General features: G+C 36.7%; 2 protein-coding genes across 3 annotated transcripts in view; both read right to left on the bottom strand.

Moving 5' to 3' along the window:
* Positions 1 to 1,890: 1,890 nt before the first annotated feature.
* Positions 1,891 to 9,693, bottom strand: TMEM128 (transmembrane protein 128). 2 transcript variants are annotated; one of them, XM_071447338.1, is made up of 5 exons: positions 9,465 to 9,693; positions 8,234 to 8,372; positions 6,172 to 6,333; positions 4,983 to 5,091; positions 1,891 to 3,639 (listed from the first exon to the last, which is right to left on the bottom strand). In XM_071447338.1, exons 1-4 carry the CDS (start codon positions 9,580 to 9,582, stop codon positions 4,992 to 4,994), a joined length of 519 nt encoding a protein of 172 aa, XP_071303439.1. In that variant the 5' UTR covers positions 9,583 to 9,693; the 3' UTR covers positions 1,891 to 3,639; positions 4,983 to 4,991. The 2 variants fall into 2 exon arrangements, with proteins under 2 accessions (XP_071303439.1, XP_071303438.1); XM_071447337.1 differs by having other exon boundaries at positions 8,234 to 8,375; positions 9,465 to 9,613.
* Positions 9,694 to 18,103: 8,410 nt separating this feature from the next.
* The window catches only part of LYAR (Ly1 antibody reactive), a 9,239-nt gene continuing 2,947 nt past the window's right edge, over positions 18,104 to 24,395 (bottom strand). The window contains exons 4-9 of the mRNA XM_071447205.1: positions 24,044 to 24,151; positions 22,586 to 22,669; positions 20,660 to 20,996; positions 20,264 to 20,368; positions 19,319 to 19,404; positions 18,104 to 19,007 (exon numbers count right to left, since the gene is read on the bottom strand). Of these exons, the coding sequence (XP_071303306.1) occupies positions 18,873 to 19,007; positions 19,319 to 19,404; positions 20,264 to 20,368; positions 20,660 to 20,996; positions 22,586 to 22,669; positions 24,044 to 24,151 (855 nt within the window). The 3' untranslated portion in view covers positions 18,104 to 18,872. The remainder of the gene's footprint in view (positions 19,008 to 19,318; positions 19,405 to 20,263; positions 20,369 to 20,659; positions 20,997 to 22,585; positions 22,670 to 24,043; positions 24,152 to 24,395) is intronic.

The following is a 24,395-nucleotide window of genomic DNA, read 5'->3' as shown; positions in this document are numbered from 1 at the left end:
GACGGCTGGAAGGCCGAAGAAAGGCCAGAACCTGGGAGCTGGTGAGGCTGGAGCCTGCCCTGCAGCCCAGGAGCCAGCAGCTGCAGATGGAGCTCCTTCGCACGGCAGGCAGAGGGATGAACACGTGCTTCACACTCTGGGCTCCACAGGCATCTTCTGCTGAGCAATCGGTACTTTCACTGGTAGGACAGAACCTCGTTTTTCAGGAATTTTCTAGACCTTTCAAAAGCGGTAATTCACCTTGGGTTTTTTAGAAAGTCCCATTCTGACAACACAGTACTATAGGAATTGCTAGCTGGAGAAGCAACTACTGAGCTCAAAGTAGCAAAACCTTCTGCAGAATTTAGTCCCCTTCTTATATATTTGTTTTCCCAATATTTATACACACTTTCAGTATTGACCCTTTTCTACTTAAACTGAATTCTCTTAACTTTAGGTATTTGGATGCTGAGCGTAGCTTAGAGGCCAAACATCAAGATAGACTGGTCCTTGTCCTGGCCAAGTGCATCTTACTGTTTTACATTTTTGCTCTGTACCTGTTGATTGCATATTGATTACCCAAAACATTGGTTTTTACAGTGACTGACCCACACCTTGCATGAAATTAAGCCACTAGTTCAATTACAATAAAAAAAAGAAAAAAAAAGATATCTTGAAAATACAGCATCTATTTTATTCCACTTCCTCTGGCAAAGGAGTCCTTTTAAGCTTTTTCTCTTCTGAAGCCAGAAATTAATAAAGGGGTTTTTTTCTCATATAAAAAAAGGACACTTTTGAACTTACATATAAGTGTCTGGGATTCACAAGCCTCTTAAATAACAGGGAAGTAAAACAAAATGGCAGAAAGATGAAATGACTGAATTCTGGACAATCACCTGTTTAGGTAACCATAAAGAGGTAGTTCCTGCCCTTTATTCATTTTGCCCTGTTCTCAAGAAACAGGTATTTTAGACCATGTGTACATTTTCTCATTGAAGAATGCACTTAACAGGAAGAGAGCCCTTTGTTTCTGTCTGGCCTGTTAAATCAAAAGCATAACTAGTCAAACAGTCAGGCTTCAACCACCTCTAGCTCACAGCTACATCCATTGTTATCAGAAATGGCATTGTGGGATTGCCAAATCCTACTTCTATCTCCTACAATGTAACCTTTAAAGAATAACTGAGGAAGATGTTTCCGTTTTAGAGAGCTTCTATGGGTAACTGTGATAAATAATCTTCACTGCATGGACTATTTTACTTCAAATTATCCAAGAGCATCCCTTGTCACCTGTAAGCGAAAGCTCTTTGGTGCTGGTACACATTCTCATCCTGAAATGAAATAATGTAAATGGATACAGAAGATACCTATGGTGGCCTGTACCAAGAGAATACATTCAAGCTTTAATAGAGGTGGGGATTTCAACTGCTACCTCTTTCTACTCCCTTGCCCTAAATTCTTTATTTGGTGGTAAGGAAAGTAACAAAAGCAAGGAGTTCATAGAAGTGGCAGCAGCATTGTGTCAGGTTGCAACAATTAAAACAAGCATTGTTTTACCTTCTTACCAGATTTGCCACTACTTCCTTTTGAGCACGTAAGTGAATGAGTATTGTGTTGGATACTCAGATCTGTTACTGAAAGACTCTGTACAATGAGCATTTCTACCTGGGATTCTCAGAAAGACATCAAAGTAGTCTGAAGGCAAACAGCTCTCCAGAGGTGAACAGAGTGTTATTACACCTTCAATAAACCCAGATAAAGGGGCATGAAAGACAATGGTACTCTGAGCCAAGTATAGTATTTAAAATCTACATGAACATCTATTTTATAGAAAAAGCAATGAGATGGGGTGGAAGTCTCCAAGAAAGTGTAATTAGATGGTTAAACAATTACATATTGAACAACTATTGATCACTTTTGTACAAAGTTTATTAAGATGTTCAGAAGAATGAATTTTAAAAATCTTGTAGCAAATAGTAATTTTAATTCAGATTACAAGGCAACTTAAAACACCTAGAGCAATTATATAGCTGACAAATAAAAATACAGCTATAATAACCATCCCTGAGCAATACTGCATTTTAAATGTTGTAATAAAGAAAGTTACTCAAATGTACCTGTGTATGCAGACAAAATTGGTAAAACCTTTTAAAAACTGAAGACCTGAAGATAAGCAACTTGCACTTTAAAGATGTGAAGCATGACTGGTTTTGGCAAATTTAAATATTACATTTAAACAAATCAAGCTGTTAACTTACCCTAAAAACTACTTCAAGTGGTGCTAAATGCACTTTATTTTGGTTTGTCTGATTCTTAGTATTACATACTACTAGGTCCCAACTTTTTTCATTAATGGAACAGTAACAACCAAAGACAATGTGTATCTCTGCCATCACTAAACATTCCATGTGTTCAGCAATGGTGTGAATTTGGAAGTCAGAGTGAAGAATACAGTATCCTTTGGCAGTCCAGACTTTAAGCAACACTCACAAGTGTTGATTTTAACAGGTTTCAATACCCAATTTCTACATTCTCCTATTTTCCAAAAGGCCTGCATGGAAAAGTATTTACACAAGGACCTACATAAAGTGGTCTAGCAACCAGATGGTGCCCAGGTCTTCAGACAGCTAAGTATCTCAGCCAACATGAACAGACACTTAATAAAAATAAAATGCTATTTTATTTTCCCAACTGAGTATAACTAGTAGCTTTTAAGTTAGTATCAGCCTCTTCATTGCTGAGTAAGGAAAATGGCAACTTCATTAACAGGCACTGATAAGAATGAAAATTTGATTTACAGAAGAAAAAACAACCTGAATACTGAAAAACAGTGCATACATCAAAAGAATTTAATGTGTGCTCCAAATTTCTTGTGTAGTATTAATATTGTTCATTGTATTGCTGGTTATTCACAACTTGATCATCCACCTTTGGCTGTGGACAAACTGTATGAGCATATAGTAGAATTTATTTATTTATTTAATTAATTGATGACACTGCCAAATGTCAACCAGCTTTCCCTTTCCCTTATCCATACTTTTTTTTAAACACTAGCAGATTTGAATTCAAGACATTAGATAATAAAGTATTTCCTACATGGTAACAAATATAACAGCAGAAATTTCAGAGATCAAGAAATGTCTCCTGTAAGTAGGTTTACAAGTACAAACACAGGTTCCAGATAACAGTATTTTACCTGTCAATTCAAATGGAAAGAATATAGTATTAAAACCCCACAACACTTGATTTAAGTATCACTTCCAAATCAAACAACATGATTTGAGCAGGAAGTTTGAGTAGGTAACCTCTAGGCCCCCAGAGATAATATTTAAAGGTCCCTTTCAACACTAACTATTCTATGGTGCTATTACTTACTACCCATGTGCTTAATACTCAAATATAAATAGAAGCTTTACAAAGCTTTACAAAATGAAAGGTTTCATGTTACTAAGAGATGTACAATATATTTATCTTCCAATTATTGACAAATCAGTTGCTTTTTCCTATGGTTGTGTCCATTGATTTATAAATCAAGTAGCTTAAGAATTACTGTATTAGTTAGAGCAAACAGGCAGTATTAGAAACAACAGAAGTACTGAGATGTAACAAAAGTGACATACACTTTGCAGAACTACAGTTACTTGAGTCCTTCACATGAAGCTGAAAGAAAAGAAAAAAACAAATTTAACAAAAATCTTTGAATGTTCTATATACTGCACAAACTCTATCAAAAATGAATTAGTGATTTTGGAACACCAAGTAATAACTTGTCCCTAATTATCAGGCAAATAATTATTTGACCTAATACAGAATTTCCCCACATATTTCAAGTGCAGAGACAGAACATGGCTAATGATAGCACCAACAAACATGGAGATGGTTGTATCAGCAAGTGTGACTCAACATTTTGCCACAGTAAAGGTTCTGAATTAAGTATTGTATTTTTCAGAAGTCTGAGTTTTGTCAGAGTAGAAGTTAATTATCTCCTTAAAAATCAGGTTTCTTGATATCTCAGAAATAGAGGAGAAAATGCAACAGTGGTTCAGCTTGTTATTAAAAAAAAAAAATCTGAGTTTCACCATCCCAGACATTAAACACTTTTTGCCTACATCTTTGTCAGTACAATAGGCTACACTCTAAACCCAGCAATCCAGCACAGTCTTCTTTTTGCTGCACTCCTAAAAATGCTGAGGGATCACCTCACTAGAAAGTGGCAAGCAAAGCCAAACAGGCTTCCTCCTCATTCCCTTGAGAAGTCCAACAAACAAGACCTGCTGAAGGAGGAACTGCCCTGGATGACATGAGACTCCTGTGATATAGGACACATCCTTTACCCTATTTACTGATCTGTATTTGGTGTCTTCCTTAGCCTTTTACATTTCCCTAAATTCATTCATTTGATAAGTATATCCTAACAAAAGATGTGGCAGTTATTGAGAATGCATTTTGCAAGTCAACAAAACAGATGGCTTGGCCTTTGAAAAGTCCTTTTTAGAAAGAACAAATAACTTCTCCTATCTGGCAATTTTCCACACAGCAGGTTGATATGGGCTGTGCATCACAGAAAATGAAAACAGCACACTTGAAGACAAAGACATGACAAAGATTTTTTAATTTAAAAAAAGGGAGAAGGCCTTTGTCCATGGATGTTGGTATCTTCTCCCCTTTACTATCAGGTCAAACAGCTTTAATAAGAAGTTACCCCAGTCTTGGTAAAAGCTGCAGGTTTTTGATCTATACATCCCAAAATCATCCATTCTCACTAATGTTTCTTTTCAATGTCTAGAATGGAGTTTTAGAGAAGTGGAAAGGATATTCTTCTCCTTTTGATAACTGCATGTTCTCTGTTCACTCTATATCCCACAAAATGTCACAATTTGAAGAATGTCCACAAAACATAGAGAAGGAACCCCTAAAGGGCCTCCCAATCATTAAATGTCTAACAAAGCAGTTCCCAGAACAGGATAAATACTTTTATGTGCTTAAAAAATTCAATTATTTACCTGAAGGGCTTATCCCAGGAGTGACACAAGCATCACTATACCCATGAACTGAATGAAGAGCAACACAGGTGTCAAAAATGACCAGACAGGCCACAAGGCAACATTGAAACTGGGAATAAAAGCAGAAAGTATTTGGTAAGTTCAGTTGTCACATTATAGAAACATCAGGCATACAAAGGAAACACGTCAAAAGAAGAAATAAGATTTAAATGACTTAACCTGGAAATATACTTTGTTTCTGAAAACAAAACACATCAAGGGTAAAGGGTAAAGATACCTTTTACTTTCAGAAAATCTGTATCTGAAGCCCCTGAAAATTACCTACTCTTTGATTTTTCAATGGGCATACATGGCAGCTGAGAGAAGCTTTAATCTGAGCTTTGATCTTGACAGATTTCAGTTAACTGAAGAGACAAGGGGAAAACCAACTAATTTTACAACTGACTTACAAGAATTACAGATTTGACTAATTATAAATCATAGGGAACCTTTATTTTCCTCAATCTTCCTTTTTTTCACCATTGCAACAAACACTGACTGATATCTTGATACAACAGCTAAACAAGAGGAAATCAATTTTCATGCAGAAAGCAAATAAATTAACTGGTACAATGTAATTTTCTTCATTCACATTTGCTTGGTTCTCATACAATCTCATAAGTAAAGCAACTCTTACTAAAAGTACCATTCTCAGACAAAATATAAACCCTTAAAGCTCATATGTCAATAGTCAAAAGTCTAGCATTTTGGGTATGTTTGCTACTTATATTGTTTGATAATGAAGAGCTCTGACAGAAACTGATTGAATTTTTTCTCAGAGAGAGAGACTGCACCTTTGTCTTTATTTGTTAACTGCACAAGTAGTTGCCAGAGATGAGAAATTTACACTAACAAAGATAACTTCAGTTTTCCCCTGAATTTTCAAGACAGAAAAGATCCAGTACATCTCTAAGTACACAATATAAAGTTTCAACTGTTGCAACTCTTGCTTTGTCGATGAAAGTTGAAAGTGCAAGAAATTATGCTACCTAGAACTGGTATTGTCACCAATACACAAAGCAGAATTACATATAGAATTTCATTACAGAATTTCTTATAATTTATAAGAAATGATACTTATAAAATGAGCCCATTAACACACAGACTAGCACAGGTTTAGCAGAAGTTTGCACACAGTGTTTGAACTCACCAAACTGCTGCTGCTATGAAGGTAGCTGTTGTGATAGGAATCAGTGCAGGGTACTGTTCATCATAGTCCTGAATTCCACAGTACCACTCAAGATACAGTATGCAATAAAAGGCAACACATAAACATGCAGCCAATAAACAAGTGCCACAGGAAAGCCACCAGCTGTGGGAAGAAAAGCACATCAAGCCATGTTTAGCACAGTCACACTGCAGTTTGCTGAGTAATCTTCAGTCGACAAACAGAACAGGCAATATCTGTTAAAAACACAGATTGTGGCCTAGAGTTCCTGTAGGTTTTACCTTAAATTAATCTTACAAATTTTGCCCTTAAAAGCTGTTAAACTGAGTTTAATTTTGCAGTTAAACACTCCTTTCATATATTGTCCCCTCAAGTATTTTGGAAATTCAATGTGACAGATCTTGTCAGAATCTACTATACTACCACACCAAAACCACTTAGTCAATAATAAAGTAAAATAGGCTCCACTCCAACTGTGCTTTTCACTATAAATTAGACTGGTGATCTTTGTGCAACAGAAGTGCTGCAGAAAGCTTTAATATGGTTTCAGTTTGGGAAGTCTCAAATTTAACAAGAAACATGAAGATTATTTATAACTACTGAAGAAAACCATGGAGAAATCCAGAATTTTAAACTCAGAATAATAAAAACCACAGGGTATGTGATTATTTAGGAAGACACACTTTTGAGCCTCTTTGAGGATACACTTCAAGACTAGTTCAGATAAGGCAACTTGGGAGGAAGATGCACTTTAATAAAATCTTATCTGAACATGTATTAACAAATAAAAATTTTGAAAAATGAATTCTTACAATAACTTGATTACTAAATTACAAGGGGTAATTAAGGATCTTCCTACTCAGGTACCACGTGTTCTGGAATGGTACAGCAAACATAATATGCTACTTTGAAATCCTCTTACTACCAAGGGAGAATCCTGCACCAAGAGAACTGTAGCCATGGCCTACAAGCAGTGCAGGAAGACAAGGTCCTGACCCCAGATTTTGATTACACCTTGGAGTCACTGGTTTTGCTTTCACAGTCAGGTGTATGAAGGTATAACTAGCCTGGGAGAGCAGCTCCAGAGAACCTCCCAGCACAGAGCCCTGGGCAGCTTCCACATACTGATATAACAATGACAACTGCAATGTGTTTTAATAGCACTTCCAGCTGAAGCCATCTAAAAACATTTAACATACATCAATCCCATTGAAAATAATTTAATAGAAAAGAAATAGACTAGAAATAAAAATTACCTCACAGAAATTATTTCACTAATCTTTTGCTGACCTACTCAAAATCATCTACAGATCTTCTAGAGAAATGAACTTCTCTTTGACCTCTAAGGATTAATTTCAGGGGGTTTGTTATAAAAAAATAAAATCAAAACCTAAATACTTCCAACAAACCAGGCAGCTATTTCTTGGACTTAAATGAAAACTTGAAGGTACAATATTAAAATATCTGGTATCAGAGCAAACTTTGCATGTACAAAAACAGCTCAGTAGAGCTTACAGAGAATAAAAACAATTGTAGCAAACTGTAAGCATTGTATTTACTTTAAAATTATATAATAATATCAGCTTAGGTGATATTGGTCCAACCTCCCTGCTCAAGCAAGCTCAGCTACTGCCAGTTGCCCAGAATCATGTCCAAATGGCTTTTGAATATCTCCAAAGATGGAGACTCCACAACCTCCCTGGGCAACCTGTTCAGTGCTCAGACACCCTGACAGTAAAAAAGTGTTTCCTGATCTTCAGAGGGAACCTCCTCCATGTCAGTTTGTGCCCACTGCCTCTGGTCCTGTCCTGGACACCACTGGAAAGAGCCTGGCTCTGTCTTCTTTGCACCCTCCCTTCAGGTGTTTACATGCAATGACAAAATGCCTCTGAGCCTTCTCTTCTCCAGGCTGAACAGTCCAAGGTTTCTCTATTCCTACTGCAGATCTTGTTCATCCATGATTTAAAATACAGTGACCAGATGTAACAAACTGAGTATGATTATAGGACTAAAACAAACCTTTTTGTAAGAAAAGATACCTTACCTATCTGCTTGCATAGTTTCTTTAATATTTTTTAAAAAATCAAAGTAGTACGTCACAGCTATTGATGCCAAAATCCAGAATGCAGAATGAATATTCAGTCTGTTAAGAGGCCTCATCGTTTTCTCTACAGCTGTAGACTCTTCTGTAAAGAAGAACATAATTATAGCACTAAAGCCAGTCATTAAATGAAGTATGATTATAGTTACATAAAGCATGATACTTTATCTTTTTAATTCATTTATCTCGGGAGATTATTCTACTCATCATAATACACTTTGTGCTACAAATATTCTAAAGACCTCTGAACATTTACTGAAATGAAACAGTTTAAGCAAGGTATCCTTTGATAAAATGATAAAGCAGTAACAATCAGCACAACACTGTATCTGTGTATCTTTTTAGGAAACAGCTGACTAGATTTTGTAAGGGTTGTTTAACTAATGAAAAACCCCCGGTTTTATGAAACAATTTTTATTAATTTAGCATATAGAATTTCAGGTTGCTACTTCCAATCACTGATTTACTTTTACCCTTCTTTATGAATTTTAGTATTTGCAAAACGATCACAGGCATAATTTTCTTGTTTTCAACTGCAGATAATTCACAAATTTTCAGCTGCAGTTTCAGGAGCTAGCTGGACTTACACTGCACACTTTCAGCAGGTAAACTGCAACTATCATTGTGCAGGAAACTACCTTCTCTTTTTTCCCTCATTATCATGTACTGTTTTAGAGAGAGCAAGGAGATGCGAAAGCCATTTTTGTGCCGACAGTAACCACGTAAGACAGTATTTATACACACTGTCAAAAAAAGGTGTCAGAGGCGGTATTGATGTCTCACACTCTGAAGTTTATCACCAGGAGTTCCTGGTGGCCCGTGTGCCTTCAGCAGTGTCACATGTGCCGATTCCTCCACACGCACCGCCGCCAGCCGAGAGTACCCACAGCTCTGCTGGAGCTTACAGGCAGCTTTATTTTACATTTCCTACATTCCTCCTCATCCTACTGGAGCTTGGGCCCGGAGCATCGAGCATTTCATCTGCATCAAGCAGATGAGGCAGTCCGCGGCTGCCAGCCCCTCGCATCCCCCACGCCCGGCTCGCACTCAGGAGCGGACACCTGAGGGCAGCGGGGCCGCGCTCTGCGCCGCTCCACCCGAGGCGGCCCCGCTGCCGTCCCAGCGCCCGCCCGGCAGGGCTCGGCACCGCTCCCCGCGCCCCGGCACCACCCACCGGCCGTCCCGCCGCCCCGGGCAGGCGGCTGCGGCTGCTGCGGGTCCCGGGGCTCCGGCCCGCGCCTCCCCGGGCGCCGCAGCCTCGGGAGCGCGTCCCCGCCGCCGCCGGGCTCCATGTTGGGCCGCTCCGGCAGTGACGCGGCGGGGCGGGAGCGCGGCGGCCGCCACCGCCCCGGCGTGAGGGGCAGCGGCGGCGGCCGCGCCCAGGCCTCGCCGGTCCGGGATCCAGAAACAGCTTCGGGAATCGCTGAGCCCCCCTGGAGGGGGGAGCACTGCCGCGTACAGCCGAGTGCCGCACTGAAGGCTGTGGTGCCGAAATGATTCAGGAAAAAACCCCAAAAAACTCTGTGGTGTGTTTTCCTCATCTGCCAAGCAGATGTTCTTCAGGGCAGATGTTAGGAAAATCTCAATTTCTGTGACACTGACCAGTAGTGTAGGTTAAAAATGATTGGAGCATGGTGCTAATAACAGCAGGCTCGGAGGTTCGATCTCCGAAGGGGCCGTTCACTCAAGGGTTGGATTCCGTGATCCTTCTGGGACCCTCCCAACTCGGAATATTCTGTGACTGTGAAATGCAAAGCTCTGGGAGCTTTCCAGAGCCACGGGAATCCTGTAGCACTCGAGACTGCAGCTCGTAACTGGAAATAACAAACATATTTGCAAGACAAACTATGTAAAAGTTAAATAAACGAATAAAATGGTAAAATAGATTGCTTCAGTTCTGTAGTTGATATCTGCGTAACTAGATACAAAGTCACATTAGCATGTTTCTGCAAACAAAACCTTGAAACCAATTGGGCTTTCTTGTTTATTCACATGGACAAATTCAAAACTACCCAATTTTGCTGGAAGGTTAACCTTAGGTCTGGTCCTTGTAAGAATACTATGAATATTAAGAGTGAATATGTGTGCTGTATCTTCTGGGGTGTGTTCAGTGATTAAGCCATTAACATGGCTTTTAAAATTGATTTTTTTTTTTTTTTTGTAATAGTAATGATTGATTAGGTTAATTAGATGCTCCATGTGATTGTTACAAAACCTGTGCTTTCTCAGAGAAAATTTTGTGGCATAACATTCTGCTTAAGGCAAAAATCCTGCTGACTTCAATGTGGAAGTACCTGTCCAATACAGCAGCTGTTATGTATAGCTTTACAGTGGGATTAAATGTAGAAATATTCAAGAAAACTCAGATTATTATAAGGGCGATTGAAGAAACAAGAACCTCAGTATGTGTGTTTTTCTTACCAAAATCAAATTTACTAGCTGTATATAGATTAAAGTTCAAAAATCCAAGTGTTTCATAACCTGATTGTACTTTTCCTCTCAGAAGGCAAAATATTTTGCATTAAAACAATGATTATGAGAAATGTGTTAAATTTTCACTTACCACATGCATTCTTTGCATGGTAAATGTGCAGCATTTATCAACAGAAATGCCTTGCAGATACTTCCTTTCTAGTTTTATGTTGAGAAAACAGGAAAATAAAAAAAGAATGGAATGTAGGCTGTGGATAAATAATTATGTATTTTATCAGTAAACCCTAAAAAACCCTAAAAAGACCCCTAATTTTAGGCAATCCTAAGGGAAGAAACTAACTGGTAGAAACTAATTAGGGTAAAAGCTAAACTTTCTGTGACTTGAACTGTTTTTAAGCAGTTCTAAATCTGCTGGCTAACTATTTTCCTAAATATACTATTGTGTGTTTTATTAATGACTGAGATTGTAGGGACAAGGGAAAACAGGGTTCTCGTTATTCTTTATTACTGCACATTGAATTTAAGTAAATTCAGCCTAAGAGATACAAGAACAGGAAAAAAAAATCATTCTCTGCAGAAAGACAGGCCTTCATTTACATCTGAATTTCATATGAGAGGTGTCATAGTAAGTAGAAATTGTTTTCCCAGCCTTAGAACATGTATCACATAAGGGCCAACCACATTGCATGCCTTAGTGACTACAGGGATTATTCTTTATGTAGTTCAGTTGAATATTTTGAAGTTAGCAGCTCATGGGAGATCAGAGCTCTGCTTTCTTATCAATGAAATAGAGGTTTCTTTGTTTTATTTCCTTTGAGTAAAATGACTACCTCAGCCTTCACTTTCATCTTAGTGATTCAAATAAGAAACAAAGGAAATCTTCATGCACTTTCTTTGCAAAAGCTATTCATAGGATATATCTTTGATTTAAACATAGCAATTAAATAAATATGTATGCTTGGAAAGGTTAAGATCTGTCAGTGTTGTTAAACTGAACACCTCTGTTTACCTACAGAGTAGGTATTGTGCAAAGAGCTGAAATAAGAGCTTCCTTCCTGGGCTCACTATTGACCTTAACTGAGACCGCTCATGTTCTGTGTTTGTAGAGCTGAGATGTTTTCTGTGATCTTTTCACAGAGCTTCTCTGATTCAGAAATTATTAATCTGCCAAAGAATAGATAGTGATCAGGAGCTGAACCGAGACTGTCACAAAATGAGCAACATAATTAACAAAGCATCTAATCAGCGGGCCTGTTATGGATAATTAATTCTTCCAAGTTAATGTTTAAGAATCCTTGCATCAATGTTAAGTATTTTAAAATGTGATGCTTGATGTGATAACTTTAGTTAAAATCTGAGAAATAAATTTGTGAATTTGAAGTTTCAGTGAAAGAAATGTGCAACGGGCAGAGTTTGCAGCAATTTTTTTGTGAACTGTAGTCCCGGACTCTCACATAATATTCCACATCTTGGGAACTGAATTCAACACCTTCACATTCTTTTATTCTAACTAGAAAACAATGCTTTCTTTGTTAGTTGAATGTCTTTAAATATTCAGATTTTTTGGTTATAAGCTGAATTTCACAATCTATTTCAGTATTTTGAATTTTATTTTCTTGTTGCTCACTGAATATTTGCTGCTTAGCAGTTGGTTGATTATATGTTGATTTACAAGTAATTCTTAATGGCACAAATGTGGTAGCTTTTTGTGTTTCGTGACTGGGTAGATATAAAATTTAGAATTGGAATTCCCAGTTAAATTCTCACTTTTAGGAAGTCAAATTAGTTTTCTAATATTCAAGCCAATTTTCATAGCTTTTTCCCTATTACAGAAATCAGTAGCTAAATTAGCCCAAATATTATCTGTTCACAAAACACCTGATTGGAATTTTCTTCATTCCATATCTAAGTAGGGTGGGCTCCTTCCTATGTTAATTTTTAGCTGAAGTAGATTGGATACAATATGGACATATTTTTCCATTTTGAGGAATGATTGTGCTATAATAGTCTGTGCTTTCTGTTCACAAACTAAGTAATAATAAAGTCAGTAGTAATCTGCTGCTTATCTTCCACTATCAGGAGTAAAAGATTGGATGGGTAGAGATTTTCAATCCTTTCTGAACCTTGTCCTTGGACTAAAGTATTGTGCATCTTTTACACTGGGTGAAAAAGTAAATACATTGTCTGACTCATCTAGGTAACAAAAAAGCCTCCAAATAGTACAAACAATTCCCCTGCTTTCATCTTGCATTCTTTTAACTATTTTAAATTCAGTACAATGGAAAAGGACTTAAAAGCATTTGGTGTGAATAACTTAATGCAGATCTGAAAAACAACTGCTGGGTAAAACTCAATTGACACTGGATGTGGTGCATATACAAACTCCTGAACTCAAGCTGAATTCTCATGCGAGTATTAAATTGCAGTGCAGCCTTGGAGTGACCCTTTAGGAAGGAAACAATACATAGAATAGTGTGCTTGATACCAAGAGGGCTCTATATTTAAGCATGCAAGCATTTGAACTTCATGAAGAAAAAGAAAGCAGAAAAGATAAAGGCAGTTTAGAAGGTGAAGAGGGCATCTAGGAGAACAGAAGAAAATGCACCACATAAAGACATCTAATTTATGTAGGTATGTTATTCCTCACCTTGAAAGTTGTCAGCAAATTACCAAAAAATAGCTGATCTGAAGTATTTATTTGATAGAAGACCATCTTCACCCTCAATTATCCTGATTAAAGATGTTGGATATTTTTAGTGTTCAACACTTGCCTTTTTATAATCAGCAGTACAAATATAAGAGCACTGTTCTGTTCTTTCCATCTTTAACTGTGCAAACAAAACCAAAATATTTATCCAAATTTATCCAAATATCCAAAACTTATCCTATTTATCCAAAATAAATCTGGATAAACCATTCTCCTACAAGTAGCTAAGTAAATTTTCTTGCTCTTTCTCTTCTAAACCATTTGTTGAATTTAGTTTCACTTAACTATGCTTACTTTCTTGAGGGGGTACAATGGCTCTCAAAATGTTTTCCCAAGACTACAGTTTAATGATACAAAGCACTTGGCAGCAATACTCCAGCTATAATTGTTCTTGACTACTCAATCCCCAGTAGTGGTATATAATACCTCTCAGTTTGAGGATTTGATCTGGTTTTAAAAGCCTGCAAAAATGCAGGGGGTGGTGGAGAGGCAAAAACAAATGGCCAGATGTGGGAGAGTGGGAAAGAGAACACTTGGGACTTACTGAAACTGATTTCTTACTTAGGGAAAAGTCTGTGCAACCATGCATCTGTAACAATATGAAAAGAACTTCATTCTTAGGGCATTTAGGAACATCCTAAAGTATGGTTTTTGAATACTGAATGTGAGATCTAATTCACCCAGGAAAAAAATATCTGTTGTGGAAATGGGCATTCAAGTGTATCGTTCAACATTTACTGTACAGAAGCATTGGCCTCTCTTGGTGTGACACTTTGTTTCTCTGTTGGCAGAGGTTAGCATTATTTTAGGCTGTGATAGAATTTTAACTATGGTTTTGGAGATGTCTAGTGTCACCACTGCTTGTGATTTGACTGATGTACTAAAGCAGGGCTCTCACTGTTAACAAGATTGGAAAGTACAGGTCAGCATAGCAACATCTCCTTGCTGTGGGATTCAGCTCATGCTGTTTCTGTGGAGTCTTGGAAAAAAATAAACACAAAACAAAGCTCTTACATGCTTCATTCACAGTGAAGGTTTTCTTCACTGTTGTCCTTCACAGTCCATTACCACTTACATATAATGTAGGGTCAATTTTTCATGTATTTTGAACAGGTATTGTAATCAATTGGACAACAGAGTTAGAAGGAACACTGACTGAGTATCAAACTGTCCAAGACAGACAGGAAAAGAAAGATGTTTCCTTTATAAATTCAAATTCAACAATTTGAATTTTTGGCTAGAGGATGATTGTAAAATTCCCATTACTGTTCTGGCATAACATAAACAGGTCCTTAAGAACATCAGCTGAGCTCAATTTTTTTCTTCTCATGGAAAACTTACCCAGTGCTAACCTCTGGAACCACTTCTGGTACTGAAAGTTCACCAAAAAAAGCTGAAACTTTCAAAGGCATAACACCTGGAACAAAACTGTAGGAGCAAGAAGCAAGAGGAAAGATATTTTCATGGTGTAAAACATGGTAAGAAAGAACAGTCTAGGAGAAAATCCTGGTCCTGTCTCATCCACAGAAAACATGAGCCTTTGTCATGTATGGATACTGTACAGTGTCCATAGGTGTGTATTCCTCCTGGAATTCCTTCCTATCAAGAGAAAAGGCCAGCAGAAGGGTAAAAAATTAGAGTAAAGGTGCACTTTTAGTGCTTTGAGTTTATACATTAATGGCTGGATGGTGGAAGATCATTTTGTGGCTACTGCAAGGAACAGAAGGCAGGAGGAAACACAGTGTGGTTTGAGCCACCTGCAATGCAGGCAGAATTCTGGTTCTTTTTTATTCTGGTTCTTTTTCTTTGTCACCTAAGTGAGATGCAGTGATCTGAATACTTTCAAGTGGATTTCATGCTGCCTGAGAGGAAGATCCCATGATGTTTAAAAACCAAATATATGTGAGTTGAGCTTGACTGTAATCTGGCCTTAATTAGGCTTTTTATACTAATTTTGTACTAATGCATTCCACATAGAAGCTTGAGAAGAGGGGTTTAATGGGTGGGCAGGCATCAAGACGTCATTTCTGGTTTTCTGTTACTTTCAAGTAATTTCATGAACTATAAAACTACTTCTGTGGGAAGTCAGTATTTTACTTCTGCTGTAGCTTAGGTATGAAGTTGTGTAGCAAGAGCAGCTTCTACTAAAAGATTCTAATGAGAAAAGTGAAACACACAAAAGACTGGACAATTCTAAATCTTCCAGAATAGATTTAAAAAGGAAAGATTATAAAAAGATGCGTTTGGAAAGGACTAAGATCTGTGATCTGCAGTCTTGAAGAAACAAGTCCAATCTAAGCAAAAAGCTTGAAGGTTTTTCAGCCTTTGCTGTCTGAGAGCATAAAAGCATGAGGATTCAGGTACAAAAGGAATTACATCCAAGAATTGCAAAGAGAAGCAGTAGATTACCAGGGGTAAAAGGAACTGTATCTTAAAAGTATAAAGGAAAGTTACTAGTAAAACTTCCTCTAGTCCAAGTGGAATTTAGAATTCAATATAAAGTAACACTTCCTGTAAAAGTACTAATGGGAAACATAATATGCAGCTTTTCTTGGCTGACAGAGCAGAAAAGAAACTTAGAGGACTTATTCCTGTTTTTTTCTTAAAGGCTAATCTGGGAGAAGAAAGGGGTAAATGTTGAATATATTGACTGAGATATCTTGTAACCTGTGACTACAGCTCAATGTACAGAACAATATGCCTTTTTTCACTTATCTTGCACAAAAACTTTAATATTTGCTCTCTTATTTCCCTAATAAGGGTAAGTGTTACAGCCTTAAAAGTTAGTGAATGAAATAATGTATTGGGTCTCTGTATCCTGTGGTCATCAGCTATGAGCCACTACTCATGTAGGGCTCTGAGTACATTGTCCTGATGCAATTGGATTATAGCACCAGGTGGGAGGATCAGTTTTCACTGGAGAAAGAATGAACTACTCTAATGCACCAGGACAGTGGAGGGCTGAGCACAACAAATAAGTAGCTGTCCTTTGAAGCTTTTTTTCTTTGAGTGATTAAAGTCCCTGCTTAAGTGCTTATGCTATAGTTATAATGAAAGCTACTAGCTTTAAACAATTTTCTAATTTCTCCCTTCCTCACCCTGCCACAAAGACACTCACTTTTCACTACACTATTTTAGAAAAGAAAATTTTAACAATAAGGTTTAATTATGGAGCTATGTTATGCTGTTTAGAAAATCACTAAAACATATTCTGGACTAAAACAATACTGGTAAATATGCTGCTTAATTATTGAATAGAAATTAGAGAGGTCCTGCTGTTTTTCTGTCTTCTTGAAGGATTCTCAATGATCTCTTGAGGGATTATGCCTCCCTCTGAAACAATTACCACCAAATTTGAAGTAAATTCAATCTGATCAAGACATCATTAGTTGCAAGGAGTAAATTAAAGTCCAGATCTGTTGCAAGGGGAAAAGTCAAATTGAATCCTCTTGAGTACTTTATTAATTGTCTAATGAAAAAACATCTAAGTCTGGGATTTTTTTCACTGGAGAGCTGCATGTCACTAATGCAACTATGCATGGACTAGAATAACACTTGAAGCCTTCTACAATTAAAGGCATAGACTCATCTACCATACTACATATTACTTACCACACTTACCATATTACATACATGACATATATGTAATACACATATATGACCATACTCAGTATTCCCAGGAACACCCAGAAAGAAAAATATGCCTACAAAGCATTATTCTGCCAACAGAGCAGGAAAGGTAACACTACAGCAGCAACATACACTGAGGTTATACTATTGTAATTACAACAGGGCTTACTTGCAACAGGCTCCCACTAATGACTGTCCAAGAGAGGCAAGCATTAGATTCATGTGTGCCAAAACATGAAGGAAAAAGCTGAACATCAGCTGGTGCTGCTTTACCCTTTACACAGAGAGGGGAAGAATAATTTACAGTATGTTTATTACTCCACACAGGCAGCACTAATCCAACCATGGCAATGCACAGGGGAGTACACTGTTTGAACCTTAAAGAATGATAACAGTTAAAGCAGAAAAGCAAATTACAAGGTCACATCCTACTCTGATAGGTCATCTGCATACTGTTTATTTGATATTCCTTATTCCCAGCTTTCACTGATCCATGGTGTTTGAACACTTAGCCTGCTGCTTTGCTTCATTCAGTGATCACTGCAGTAAACCCTGAGCATCAGACACCAGAACTCTGCAGTGATAGGAGCCAAGATTTTGGTTATCTGTTAGACTGAATAAAAAGAACTGTTGCATAGCTTCAACAAACAACTAACACCTTAAATTCATTATGTCCTTTCTTGCAACCTTTACAGTAAGACAAATATGTACTCAAAAAAACTGAACCCAGTTTTTAGTATTTATACCTTTAATATAGTCAATATTTCTATAAATTCAGATATTTTTACTGTGGAGTTTTATAGAAGTGTATCTGCTTGAAATCACTAAGCAATTTTTAAAAACACCATATGACTGAGTGCTTTATAATGCTGTTTTTAACAGACTATATCATAATAGGAAACTTCCTACATGGAAGTAATTTTGCAATTAAGTAAAAACCTACAAAACTTCAAGTAACTTTCCCCAGGCAGCTCTGTCTCTTACATACCTGTAACATTTCTAGCCTAGCTACATTGTTTTGGTGACAGCAATACAACAGCCTCTTCAAAGCATGTATAATTCGTGGATTTATTATGCAATTATAAAGTGACAAGATGCATATATTTAAACTTGTATTTTAAAGTAATCTATTTCATCAGTCAATTTTTAGTCCATGTAACCACTTCTATTGAAGTCAGCTGCATTACTAATCAAGACTTTCAGTAGCAATGCATATACAGATAACTCAGTCTTTAGATTTTCAGTGAATGTGCAATATTGCATACACAAATCTGACACTTTATTTATGCATTTTACAACACAGAATCAACAGTTTATTAAAGGCTGCATACACTATCCACAGTGCATAAAGTGGGTATCAGCCATACCATTTTGAATTTTAGCATAACAAAACATTTATTCCACAGTGGGTTTCTGAATATGAAAATCCTATTTGCTCTGAAAATAGTTCCTGCAAAAAGCCACACAACCCAGGTCCTGAAAAACATTCATGCCTATAAATTATATTCATTACTGGAAGAATTTTAATACAGTAGGCCAGCAATTACTTTCAATGCCTCTTAAAACTTGTACAAAAAAATATACATTTTCCATAAAATCAAAAAATAAAGTATCTGAAAATGTTCTGTGATAAATCTAGAAAAAGGGGAGGGATCCAGTATTAAAAGTTAAATTCTGCTTTCACATACACAATTTCAATTGATACCAATGCATAGTATTTGTACAGCTGACAGAAGAGTTTGACTCCATCTGCAAGATTAAAATGCAACAGCTATGCAAAGTAGTTTATTTCACAAGAAGTATGCAAACTGTTTATTTCACAAGTTTCACTTTGTCCTTAAGAACTCTAAATTTAGGATTGTTATTCACTTTCTTATTGAATATGGCTAGGATGTCCTCTTCTGTTTTGTGATGTTCACCAGCTACTGCATAATATTGAGCTATCACCTGCACAAAGATAGAGAAATGGTTTTTAGTCTGTGAAGATAATTCCATTGTAAGCAGTAATACATTTACATTACTACATTAAAAGTGCCATGGAAGCTATTGTGCTATTATTCCTTTTCAGAACTAGCACTGAATTTCTTGTGTAATTCAGTAAGCAATAAAAAACCTGTCCTTCAGCTGACATTCTGTTAATTGATATTCCATTCAAAATGTTAACTTTTTGTTTATGTCATCCAGAATTTTCTGTGTCAGCATTACACAAATAAATTCACAAGACCATAGGAGATTAAAAAAACCATGTTGTACAGTACCTTTTTTCTTAGTTTCTTAATTGAAATTTCATTGTCTGGAGCCTGTTTCAGAACTGCTTTGATGGTTCCCTTCCAGTTGAATTTACCTAGGAAATAATTAGGTGGACAACACTGTTAGTGAAAGGAGCTATTCTGAGTCTTCTCTGCTAGTAACCAGCCATCAATCTCCTGATTTTGGAATCAGTTTGGCTACCACAACAGTTGTTACCTTACTGACCCTACAACAGGAGGGTGTCTTAAGCATAAAATTCATCAGTTGTTCCTGAATATAAAATGGAGATGAAGAATCAACACAGTACTTGAGCAACAGGGGTCACAATTTTTACTTAACTTCTGCACTTCAGCTATTAAGCAGAAACTCTTAAATAATGCAGGGATAGTTAAGATCCTGTCTCTTCACACTTAAATCACAGGCAGTCAAATTTGACCATACCACCTTCAGAGGTCATTAATTGGTAGTTTATCAAATAAATGATCTCTATGTTCAAACACAGTCAGAGCATGACAGGTGATAGGCAGAAGTAGGTTTATCTAAGCATAAACTAAGGTCCAACGTATCTGAAGTCAAATTTATGATTCACTGAGCAAAAATGGGGATATGAGAGATGCCAAGAGGTCTAAGAGTTGTTACCCTTTTTATTGTGCTGTCCAATGTGCATGGCAGCAGGGAAGAGACCCGCTGTGGTGAAACCTCAGTGTCCACTGGAATCAAGCACAGCCAAAGGCTGCCAGCACAGCTCAAACAACATATTAGAGAAGTAATTCATTATCAGGTGTTAAGAGTAGCACAGGCTACTACTTACTCTGGAACAGATGTGTATACTGAATATACACATTCATGTATACTGAGGCACAATGGCTTGCTACAGAAGCTGTGCTTATATCATGCATTAGGTCTTTTCCAGAGTAGTTTTGTAATGATCTAAATTGTTCCTTTAAGAATACCTTTATCTGTTCCCACATTTTCTTCATTGTCATTGACATTTTCTGTTTCCATGTCTTCTGAAATGCTTTCAGTTTTCACTCTCTTTGTTTTGGTATGAGGTTCCTCTAGAGATGGAATTGGACAAAACATACACAAGAAAGACTCAAAATGAGAAGTTCTCACATGTTTTGTCAATAACATGACTTAAGTTTTTGTTCTTGTAACATGAGTTTATACTTGCAAAGTGGTTCAGATTTTATAAAAGAAATGAAAGAAATGTGCAATCATTGTTAAAAATAATCTAATTTGTATATCTTATGCACTACTTTAAATTCTACTTAGGTAGTTTATTGAGCTTTGGAATTGAGAAAAAGCCTCTTCAAAACAAACATGAATATAAGTTGTATGATGGATACCTTCCACATGTTTATGTTTGCGTTTCTTTACATTTGTTTCCTCTTCTGTTTCACTGTGATTGCCATTTCCATTTATTTCAAATTCATCCTCCACACTCTCTTTTCCTTTTTTGGACTTTTTAATCTTTTTTACTTCTTCCTGGTTTTCCAATTTCAGATCTTTTTTCTCCTTCTTTTTATTCTTTTGTCTCTCTTCTTTTCGTTCCCTCTTATTCTTTTTTTTCTCAGTTTTTTCATCTGTAATTCCATTTTCTTCTGCCTTTGTGTTTTTCCCAGTTTCTGCAGGCTGCTGCTCTTCCTTCTGTTGTGGCTTGTCTTGTTCCTTTTCATTTGAAGTCTTTTGTTGAAAGAAAGATAATTACAGTTTTCACATGTGCTTTTTGACATTGCAACTTTCCTCTATAGATCATCAGTAACTGTTCAGAACACTGATATCCTGAAATCAATTAAATTGCTCACATATGATGTCACCTGAGAAGCAGCACCAGTGAACTAATGTGCCTGATGCTTTTAACTTAACAGACTAAATGCTAATGAACATCACAGGAGAAATATTATCTTACAACATATGTAATTCCTAGTTGAAGTAAGTGTCTATTGTGTTTTAAATTATTTGTTAAATGTAATTAAGGAAGTGACAGCTCTTTAATTTACACAAACAAAACTACAGCACATTACAGCAAGATGCAGAACTTATTCCCAAATACACAGCCCTTGAGTAATCATCTCTTTTGCCATCCAATTCCCTGTCTTGGATGTGGCTGGGACAACAAACCATTATGACATGATGCTAAAAAAGGCACTCCTGCTTGAGAATTTCAATTGAGTATATACACTTCAAGGTATGTATTACCAATCATATCTTAAGATCTTTTTAAGATTTCTTAAAGTGAATTGAAATGCTGTGTTATATATTTTATTTTAATGATAAGCTCTATGGACAGTGTTATTGTTTACATTTGTGTTTAAATAAAAGGTTTTCAGATTGAAGAGCTTTTATAAATTAGTGTAAGTCAAGGGAGAACTGCTTATGACTTTAGTGGAGTCGTACAAACTCAGTATTAATGCTCCAGTAAAACAGTGTATTTCAGTGTCCAGAATTTATGTTATGTTCCTATCCTTTAGTAAAGGTATTTCTTTCTTTCTTGGCTCTTACATTTGGATTCCTCAGTAAAAAATAAACTTAACTGGAATCATCAAATCAGAAACACAAAGCATCACTAACAGGGGATTAATGCCAAAGCTATGCCTACACTCTTCCTCAAAAGAATTTGGGCAAAAGGGGGGAGAGCATCTTTACATCAGCTGAGAAATGAGCTTCTCCAACAGCTCTTGGGTAGCAGCAATAGATGCAAACAAACAACACCCTACCAAAACACACTAAGATATAATGAAATACCAAAGAATTAGGCACTGACAAAAGGTCAGAGTGAGTCCACAATTTGGACAAAAGAATGGGAGGAATTTGCACCACAAACTGGAGAATTTCTCTCCCCACTAATGAAATAGGTAAACTATATGCTTGTTAATTTCTCACTCCAATACATATAAATTTGAGACCAATAAACTCTGAAAGATGTCTTATTCCATCTTAGTGTGTGATAAAAGATTGGAACAAAGATAAAGGCAGAGGTTTTCCTTTTGTTATGTACTAGTAGCACAAATTAGCCTCCTGATTATCATGGCACAATTGTGTCACCATGTCCAAGTTTTCAATCACAACCTACTCAGTATGAACAACTTCAGCAACAGTTCTGTGTTCCACAAATTAACAATTTAGTTGAGAAATATTACATCATAACATAATCTGTTGGAACTGTGGGAGACAATGTTTCCACTCACATCTACAAAGGGAGTCTGAAAGGTTTTCCTTCAAACATTTTGGAGTGCATTCCCATTTTATAATGTATCTCCAGTTAAACTTACGTTTCTGGTTGCTTCTGAGAAAACACCCCACACCTGATCTTGCAAATTGCTGTCATTTATTCTCAAACTGTTCTTGATCCAATTCTGTGCATAGAAAAAACAATTATAACTGAAAACATCCACTTCTGATTTCATTTCTTCATTACCATATAATTGGTTCTTGTTTTTTATTTTTCATTTAAGACTGAATCACTGCTTTTGACTAAGATCTGCTTAGAGGTTACTCCTATTAAATCTCTCAAGCCTCTTTGCTAAATTGTTTCATGTAATGTCTAGGGACTGTTAGGAGGCTATACCATATATCTCCATTGCCTCCCCAAGTGGCAAATATATACAGAAGATAATCCTGAAGCATTTTGATACAAATGGCTACATTAAGGTCCCACCAAATCTTCTGACTGTTCCCATGAGTTAAAACATTAGTGATCTGATCTTATATATACGGTCACACTCCTAAATGGATACCTTAGTTTATTACAAGAAAGTATAATTTAAGCAAATAGCTCAATGCAAACATTTCGAAGTTGTTTGGGTTATTGCAGGTGTTCCTGGTGAAAATGAAAATATAGCAGTAAATTATGCTGTTCACATTATGTGCAAGAGATCAACTTTTAGCAATGGGGAATTCAATGTTAAATGTAATATAAAGATTTTTGCATTGCAGTAAAAACCCCAGGAAACGTGCATTAGTAAATTGGAATAATTAATTGAAAAAAATTTGATCTTTCACTGCAATGTATCTTATCAAAAAGAGAGGCTTCTGGAAAATACTAGTTTTCCTGCTCACAACATTAATCCTGTAGGGAAATAGTCTAACCTTCAGCTTGCTAGCAGCAATTTCACCACAGCTCTATTAAGTTCTATTTGAGTGCTTTGGAAGCAAGCTTGATCTCCTCTCAGCCTCACAATCTGATGCACAGAACAGAGGTGGGGGGAAAAAAGGCCCCTTTTTGAGTAATTATTCACTTTTGATGAAATTCTTTAGCCACAGTAAATTCTTGGCATCTGTAATTTACTTTAGTGAAGCATGCAGAGCAGGAGAGTCTGTCAGAACACTGAGTAACAGGAAAACTCTCAAAACAGGACCTTGCCTTCAGGAAGAAAAACCAAAGCCAAAGAAATAAGAAATCTTTAAAAGTATGTATAAGAATTTGGGCATTCAATAGAAATAGCAAATAGTCAAAAAAGAAAGGTATTGAAAACAGAACAAACCTACATATGGAGATTAAGCTTAAAAGGTAAGTATCTGGCTTACTACCTAATTCAACTGGCAGACCAAGAGTCATTTAAAGCAAATTTTACACACACTGCCTATTTGAAATTCAGCTATTACACAATCTATACAAATGCCCAAATAAGCAATTTGTCCGACCTTTGTTAAAAGAGAGTGGCGTTCCCTAAAAAAGTCTATTTTTGTGTTCACTGCACAGATAACTGCAAAGCCTTATTAAAACATACCTGAAACTTTACTTTTTTTCTTGGAATGTTATCAAAGGCACGTATTTGCTCCAGAATGTTCCGCACTTTGGGACTTATGTTGGGCTTCTTCATCACCTCATGAATTTTCTGAATGAAGAAAAACAGAATTAAATCAGCAAAGCAGCATAAGGAGCAAATGGTACATGTCAGGTGTGCAAGTCTGAAATACACTGGGCAGAAATCACCCAGCACCTGTAGCTGGTATAGTCTGCTCATAAGAAATGCTCAAAAAACATGAGAAAAACACTGACCTTTGGCTCTATCATAGCTTGTTAAATGTGTCAAAATTATCTACATAAACATTTATACCTATGTATAAATGTAGTAAGCA

Source organism: Agelaius tricolor, unplaced genomic scaffold (assembly GCF_023055355.1).
Source record: "Agelaius tricolor isolate 1412-34295 unplaced genomic scaffold, bAgeTri1.0.p SCAF_24, whole genome shotgun sequence".
Taxonomy (NCBI): Eukaryota; Metazoa; Chordata; class Aves; order Passeriformes; family Icteridae; genus Agelaius; species Agelaius tricolor.
Note: the sequence above shows the minus strand (reverse complement) of the source record. Positions and strands in the feature narration are given on the sequence as shown.

Bases quoted from the DNA above. Each gene is read 5' to 3' on its own strand.
- TMEM128 (XM_071447337.1), bottom strand. From the start codon at position 9,582: ATGGAGCCCGGCGGCGGCGGGGACGCGCTCCCGAGGCTGCGGCGCCCG. The intron at 6,334-8,233 runs GTAAGGTATCTT...TTCTTCCCACAG, and splicing joins GAAACTATGCAAGCAGATAG to CTGGTGGCTTTCCTGTGGCA. The intron at 5,092-6,171 runs GTGAGTTCAAAC...TTTTATTCCCAG, and splicing joins TTCATAGCAGCAGCAGTTTG to TTTCAATGTTGCCTTGTGGC.